This window comes from Tarenaya hassleriana, unplaced genomic scaffold (assembly GCF_000463585.1).
Source record: "Tarenaya hassleriana unplaced genomic scaffold, ASM46358v1 Cleome22, whole genome shotgun sequence".
NCBI classification, from domain to species: Eukaryota; Viridiplantae; Streptophyta; class Magnoliopsida; order Brassicales; family Cleomaceae; genus Tarenaya; species Tarenaya hassleriana.
The window spans coordinates 1171123-1179422 of NW_010965541.1; the positions used below are offsets into that span (position 1 = coordinate 1171123).

The 8300-nt window shown below is 30.5% G+C and overlaps 2 protein-coding genes across 2 annotated transcripts in view; both read left to right on the forward strand.

Annotated features, from left to right (window-relative positions):
• Window positions 1-2345: 2345 nt before the first annotated feature.
• LOC104814951 (protein DOWNY MILDEW RESISTANCE 6) lies at window positions 2346-7624 on the forward strand. The gene is made up of 4 exons (XM_010543206.1): window positions 2346-2669; window positions 2741-2988; window positions 6229-6553; window positions 7134-7624. Exons 1-4 carry the CDS (start codon window positions 2472-2474, stop codon window positions 7377-7379), a joined length of 1017 nt encoding a protein of 338 aa, XP_010541508.1. The 5' UTR covers window positions 2346-2471; the 3' UTR covers window positions 7380-7624.
• A 561-nt stretch (window positions 7625-8185) lies between these two features.
• The window catches only part of LOC104814952 (nascent polypeptide-associated complex subunit alpha-like protein 2), a 1716-nt gene continuing 1601 nt past the window's right edge, over window positions 8186-8300 (forward strand). The window contains exon 1 of the mRNA XM_010543207.1: window positions 8186-8275. Coding sequence (XP_010541509.1) covers window positions 8223-8275 — 53 coding nt within the window. The 5' untranslated portion in view covers window positions 8186-8222. The remainder of the gene's footprint in view (window positions 8276-8300) is intronic.

An 8300-nucleotide genomic window follows, 5' to 3' on the forward strand; every position in this document is an offset into this window, starting at 1 on the left:
AATTAGAAATGAATTACCAACAAGAAAAATTTTCATATAATAAAATGATATATATATATATATATATATATATATATATCCTATGGATTTGAATATTTTAATTTTTATCTTAAGATAACGTAGATATATTTTAAATTTTTTATATGAAGACTCATTTTTCACTGAAATTTTTATATAATTATAGAATAAAAAATCATTGGATTGAAGAAGTATATGTATAGTGTTATAATCTTAAAATTTTGATAGATTATGGTGCAACTCCTAAAATAAATATGGTAATAAGTTAATAAAATGAAACATTCTTGTAGAAATGATATCTAAAATGGTATTTAATTTATTTGTTTGAAAAAATCATAAATCAAATATATGCAATAAGATTTTAAAATAGATTTGAATTAAATTGTTAAAACAAATTAGATAAAGACCATTTTCAAAAAATCATTGTTAAATTTCTTATATCATCAAAATTGATAAAACATTAACTATTAAAAAAATTTAATTTTTTATAGTATAGTAAATCATAAAAATAATCAATTATTATTATTATTATTATTATTATTATTATTATTATTATTATTATTATAACAATTCGAATAATATTAAAACTTTTAGTTTTATAGAAAATATAATTTATAAAAGATAAACCCAATTATGGAATATATATATATAGTTTATATAAATTTAAATATTTGGTAACTTTCTACTTTATTATTTGAAAAATTATTTTAATTGAGTTTTTTAATCGAACTGATAATATAATTAAATTAACAAAATTATATGATAAATAGTTAAATTATTTTTAAAAAAAATACCTTCACAATAATTTTATTTTTCAATTTTAAAAAAATATTGCAGATTAAAGTTTCACGTTGTTTCGTACTTTTCAACCACTGAAAGTTTTTTATTATAACGTTAAAGTAATATATGTTTTAAAATATATAAAAAAACTAATAACGTGAATTGCGCCACAAACCGTAATGATCCAATGGTTAACGCAACATTATAAAATATCAATTGAATATCCTTTGATTTGATATAAAAACTATTCTTTTAGATTTCAATTGATTGAAAAATATTATAAGTATTCAATTATTTTATCTTAATTTTAATAATGCAAACCTTTGTGCTTAAAGTAAATAAAATTTGTAGATTCTCTTAACTATTTACCATCGTAAATTCTGATCTTATATTTTAAAATTATGTATCGTTTAATCATACGATTATATTTATGATATTTGAAACTAATTTCAGAATTGATAAAGTTGTATGTTAGTCACTAAACTAAACCATAAGCAATGCGATAAATTTATTTGATTCGTCAATTAAATGTTATTTAAGTATGTGATTATTTGGTATTGTTTTTTTGGGTAAATCAATGATGACATCATTCCAGACCTCATATTATGACGTCATAATAGTGACGTAAGAGGCAAACATCAATCATTCAACTCGTAATATCAAGACAGCGCGCGCGCGCACACACACACACACACATATATATATATATATAAAGAAAGAAAGTCTGATACGATTTTAAATTAGCAAATTTCCTCTTTAAATTAGTCTAAACTAGTACAAAATATTTAACTAAAGTTTGAATTCCATATAACGTTTTCATTTATTTCATTGCATCGTAAGAATCAGTTGGTAAAAGTTATAGAATAAATAATTATATTTTATTTTTTTAAAATATATCGATCGAAAAAAAATTATATTTTATCTTAAATATATAGATCGATAATTTTACTATTTATGGCATTTATTATATATGCAGATTCGAATCATACATATATATTGGATTCTTTGGAGATTAAAATCGATGTTTTAATTAGCATAATATTATATTATAGTTGTTGGGAGTATAAAAGGAAATCGCCTTTTTTTATTTAAAAAAATGAAAAACAAAATTCCCGGTTATGGGGTCGCTGCAAGTGCAAGTGCACAGCACGACCACAAGCCCTCGTTGGCGGTGGCAGAGGCATGACAGCTGTCAACAATCCAATGGACCAACTAAATAGAATCCAATGGTTATTATTATTCCGTATTTATGTATTTATGTAAATACGTGGGGATACAAAATGCGTACTTAACTTAGTTAGCAGTTAGTTTTATACATTTATGGTGTACGGACTTTGTGAATTCTATTCAAAATCCAAACTAAGCTCAAACATCTAAAATCGATTTAAAGGCGTTAAATTTTCCATTATCTGAATTATCATTGAGTTTGTATATTTTATTTTGAAAATAATATAAGTATTAATTGTTTAACCAATATATTCGTTAGTTTGGTTGAAATTTCAAATATTATGTGAAGTGAAAAAAAAAAGCTATATAATCCCTTTATTTTAAAAATATAAATATAATACATAGTTTGTGTGCGTATATATATATAAATGCATCGACACACATACATAGTTTCTCCATCATCATCTCGAGATTTAGAAGAAAAAAAAAACTGTGGTGATTAAGAAATGGCGGCAAGGCTGCTATCGACCGGAGACAGGCAATCAACCTTGCCGGAAAAATACATCCGGCCAGCTTCCGACAGGCCGCGACTGTCGGAGGTGGGCGAGCTCCAAGATCTCCCACTCATCGATCTCTCTTGCCCCGATCGATCTGAAATCGTTCGACAGATCCACCATGCTTGCTCGAGATTCGGATTTTTCCAGGTTCTTTCTTCTCTCCCTTAAACGCCGTGAATCTTATCTGATATACTAAGAGCATACATATGTACGTATAGGTGATAAACCATGGGATTGGGAAAGAAGAGAGGGAGAAGATGGTGGGAGTGGGGAGGGAGTTTTTCCGGCTGCCGGCGGAGGAGAAGATGAAGCTTTACTCGGACGACCCGGCGAAGACGACGAGGCTGGCGACGAGCTTCAACGTGAAGAAGGAAGAGATCCACAACTGGAGAGACTACCTCAGGCTCCACTGCTTCCCTCTCCACAAGTATTCCCCCGAATGGCCTTCCCTCCCTCCCTCCTTCAAGTCAGCCCTCTCTCTCTCTCTCTCTCTCTCTCTCTCTCTCTCTCTCTCTTTCTAATTACTACTCTCTAATCGATGCATATGATATCACCACGTGTCAAAAACAATGCACGGAAAGGGTCTCAACTTTTATAATTGAATGCATTGTGAAATAAAAATAGAAGGATACTCTCTAATAATTATCGTTTAAAATTTTTAGATAAACTTTATAAAAAAAAATTCCAATTTCACTCTTAATTAAAAAAAAATACTCTATTTCGATCAAGTATTAATGGTAACATGATTTTTTTTGTGATCAAAACTTAATGAGGTTTTTAAAGACTTGAATGAGGACGTGGAGTATTTTACCTATTTTTTTCATCTTTTCATTAGATTTTTTCATCTTGTCATAGAAAAATCACTAATATTCGCTAGAGATGATATTTTAGATAATATAATTTTTTATTTATTGAAATTATAAAAAAAAATGTTTAGTAAAAATGATAAATAAGGATATATATATAACTTTTTATATTTTCTTAAAAAATTTAAAACAAAAATTATTTAGAAATTATTCAGGGTTTACTTCTAGAAGCTACCTTGAGAATTACAGTGAGTTTTTTTTTTTTTGGGGGGAAGAGGAGACATGTGAATCATTTTTTCTAGAAACATCGCTCATAAAGTCACAACTATTTTGTTCACTTCTTCATTGGTCCCTCCAAAAAACTGGAAATAATATATATATATATATATATATATATATATATATATATATATATACACACACATACAATACACAAAGAAAAAAAAACACATGGATAATTAATGGAGAAATAGACGAGGAGTTCTGTGGACTGACTTTGAGTCAAGTCCACTGTTCCTATTCTTGGTTATCTTTTAATTCTAAATTCGGTGGTCCTTTTGCTTATTCCTTTTTAAATATGTCCATGTGATCACATGCATCGCCATTATTATTATTATTATTATTATTATTATTTTGTAAAAACTTGACTGAGATATGCATGCCCCAAAAAAATACGCACATGCATGGTTATATATTGGACTTGGTAAACCAATTGTTTATTCTATAAGAATATGTTTTGTGTATTCAATCTTAATGCAAATTCACAAACAGTTGAAAAATAATTAAAAAAAAATAAAAACATGGGAAAATAGGGAAATTGACGAAAATCAAAAGAAAATAAAGATATTGTAAGAGATATGGATGGTCGGAGGGAGTAAAATAAAGACAAGCCGACTCACATTGCAAAACCACACGATCGAAATTTCATGACAATGACATAATTTCACTCACTCCTCCGACATTTTTTGATGTGACGTTCCATTTCCTATCGTTTCGTTTACTGAAATGTGGCCTATAATTTCACACACACATATATATATACATACATATATACACATATGGGGACATATATAAGAGAAAATCAAATTTAAAAGTGCGTCAACTTAAAATGGATCATGATTGACTCTCTGGGGTTATTTCTATTTTGAATATCTGCAAACCCAGTTAATAATCGTTATGGTTTAGTGGGTTTAAACTTACATAAAAAAAAATCACTACCAATAATTATTTGATACTAATATTTATTTTGAATATCTTATTTATTAATAAATATTAAATTTATATATCTCATATGTTTCACAAAATTTTAATTAAAAAATGAATATGATATAATTCAGTATGAATATATACAACATTTACTCTAATGATTCATATATATATATATATATATAGATGTATAGACCAGTGACTAAAACATCACAGTTTCTATGACAAAGCATATGATTATTTGCATCAAGACGTTTTTATCCCTTTCTCAGTCAAATCCTCTTAATTGGGTGATAATTAACATGCACTGTCCTAATTATTTTCTTGATTGGAGGATTAGCCAAATATACTTTTCATACTAAATATCGGTAACATTTTTCTTGGATTAAACATTATTTTGCCAAAATATTTTTCTAATTATTATGATTGAAATTATTGATGTTATTCGACACAGAGATTCCATTTTTCTTTTTGTATGTTTATATCACTGCGTCACAATATCCAATATACTAATCATATAATGAAATCCAAAATGTCCAAAATCAGAAAGATAATAATAATAATAATAATAATAATAATAATAATAATAATAATAATAATAATAATAATAATAATAATAATAATAATAATAATAATACACGATAAATTATATAAAAGCCTCCATGCATGTATGTGGATACGCTTTGATTGAGGGGGGAAGGGAGGAAACGTCACCGGTGAAACCGCGTGGACGTAGGCCTGGCCATTATGATAATCTGATTTATTTTTGACTTTTTGTTGAATTTAAATCGTATTATATGGTCTAATTAAATTTAAATAAATGGACCTATTTATTACAACACAAACTGATGGAAAAGTCTTCAATTATTTTAACACGTGTTGGTCTCCGTTTGTCCGGGTTTGATGGAAGCTGAGTCAGAATCTACTCTTCCTTGGTTCCAAATCTTCTCTTTGTCCATATCAAATAACACGGTTCGTTGTTGAGATCTAATTAAGTTATAAAAATTAGTTAATATCTGGGATATCCATGTAGTGTGTTATCGTATTTCGGGATTAATATCGCCTTTATATATCGGGGAAAAAACATCTACAGTTATACCAATTTTGATCCGAACTCCATTTTGAGTCCGTCCCAAAAATATCGAGTTTCGAACTTTTAATTATAGATCCAAAAAAATTCGTGCTTTTGGGTCGAATTCAAATCGGATTTCGGATTAGTCCGAAAGCCCATTTTTTTTTTTCCAAAAAAATTAATAAATGAAAAAAAATATCAATGAGGTATTAAATAGGTCGGTTCGGAATCCGAAAAAATTATAGATCCAAAAAAATTCGTGTTTTTGGATCAAAATCAAATCGAATTTCGGATTAGTCTGAAAGTCCAATTTATTTTTTTTCAAAAAAAATAAATGAAAAAAATATCAATGCATAAATGAGATATTGAATGGGTCGGTTCAACTCAGAACCCGAATTTTATAGAGTCGAGCTTTGATCTTAGATTTATAGACCCGAAATATTCTGGCCGATCCGAACCCAAACCCAAAACCCTCGGACCGAGTGCGGGTTCGGGTCGGCCGAGTCGAGTCTACTGCTTAACTCCCCTAAGTTTTAACTTGTCGTTTTAAATAAAATGTACAGGGAAAATATATATCATGATTCATGCTAATAATGTGTTTGTTTTTTTGTATATTAACCAGGGAGGTTGTAAGTAAATATTGTACAGAAGTAAGAGAACTTGGTCTTAGAATAGAGGAATTGATATCAGAGAGCTTGGGGTTAGAGAAAGAATACGTGAAGAAAGTGCTAGGAGAGCAAGGACAGCACATGGCCTTGAACTATTACCCTCCATGCCCTGACCCTGAGTTGACGTACGGTCTTCCTGCCCACACCGACCCTAACGCCCTCACCATCCTCCTCCAAGACACGACTGTCTCCGGACTCCAGATCTTGATCGACGGCAAGTGGTTCTCTGTCAACCCTCACCCCGATGCTTTTGTCATCAATATCGGCGACCAGCTCCAGGTTTAAACCCTATTTTCAATACATGATAACTATAGCCCCCAAGTTGGGTTTTTCAAACAACATGTGTGCAAAATATAATATGGATCCGATGACAATATGTGAATATAAAAGAATGGATAGAATTTGAAACGATAGTGTTAGATTAAAAAAAAATAGTGGTGGTATCTGTAAAAGAAAAATTACGAGAGATGCGTGTATAATGTAGTTTGGATATATAAAATGTAGATGTTAAACAGTTCGGTTTAAAAAATAGAAAAAATAATGAGATATGGATAGATTTAGATTTATTTGGCAACAAATTTTGAAGAATTTAACGTAAAATCGAAATGAATAGAGAACAAAAATTCATGTAAACTCTAAATAAAATTGAGATTCAAAAAGTTTATTGATTAATGAAGAACGAACCGAACAAACCCTATTCTATTAATGCAAGTTGTTGGCTTATTACCATTCCCTCTATCAGTTGAGTTGATTGATACATTTTGGTTTGGTCATAAAGGTTGATTTGTATCATACTTTGCAATATATATATATATATATACACTAATTCAGTAGACAAATTTTTTTCCTCTAATCATAGGCATTGAGCAACGGAATATACAAAAGTGTATGGCATCGAGCTGTTACGAACTCGGAGATAGCAAGACTTTCGGTAGCCTCGTTCTTGTGTCCGGCCGACACTGCCATCATACGCCCGGCCGAACCCTTGACCGGAGGCTCGGCCGGAGCCATCTACCGAGACTTCACCTACCCCGAGTACTACAAAACTTTCTGGAGCCGGAACCTCGACCAAGAGCATTGCCTCCAACTCTTTAAATCCAAATAGAATACATAAAAACAGCATTTCATATATAGATATTATCCCGCGACCAGACATAGTTATTAGAAATAAAAATTTCCATCATTCTTAATTCTTATATAAACTCTTCACAATTTGTTACTAATGTGAAGCCTTTTGTAGTGGAGATATCGGACAAGAACTGTCGATTGCTTTGGACCGGTCTTATATCTTCATCTTATGTCCGAACGGAGTGGGATACATTTTGCTGGAATATTCAAAGCATATTGCAATATCAATCTTCTAATTGTAATACGTATCACCATTGATAACGTCGTTACGCAACCAAGGAAAAAATAAACCAAGCTATAGCATATGTCGGGTAGATTTTGACCCGAGATCCACGCGTTTTCGGATATCTGTTTCAATATGGATACCTGAAAGCGATTTCATGTTCGGGTTTTATTATTTTTAATGTATTATTTCGCAAATAACATATATTTTTTAAAAATATTAAAATGCCCATATTTTATGTATTTACAAAAATAATTTTGACCTATTTTTATATAAAATTATCCACATACCTCTAAAATTAACATAAATTAACGCCATTTTGTAAATTTTTCGAATTTTGATATCCGGATCCCCAAAACTCATGGGGAAGCGATATAATAATTTTAGTAAACCCGTGGACTGAAACTGAACCTACGTGTACGGTCGGAAATTCAGATAACAAAGCCCAATAAAGGCCCGATAAACCCATAAGAGTAACCCAATTTACATTATTAGGCCCAATATGGAGACAAAAAACCTAAAGACCGCTTCGAATCGCCACAAATTCGATCCTATCCATTTCTCTGTTGAACATCAGGAACCCTAAATCCGTTGACGATGTCTCCGCCTGCTGCCTCTGCCGAAACCGCTGATGCTCCGACGGAGCACCCGACGGTGGCTACCGTGACGGGGGGG

What these genes read in the sequence shown, in the direction of transcription:
- LOC104814951 (XM_010543206.1), top strand. Translation starts at nt 2,472, where the DNA reads ATGGCGGCAAGGCTGCTATCGACCGGAGACAGGCAATCAACCTTGCCG. An exon ending in CGAGATTCGGATTTTTCCAG is followed by an intron (nt 2,670 to 2,740) that starts GTTCTTTCTTCT and finishes ATGTACGTATAG; the next exon opens with GTGATAAACCATGGGATTGG. An exon ending in TCCCTCCCTCCCTCCTTCAA is followed by an intron (nt 2,989 to 6,228) that starts GTCAGCCCTCTC and finishes TATATTAACCAG; the next exon opens with GGAGGTTGTAAGTAAATATT.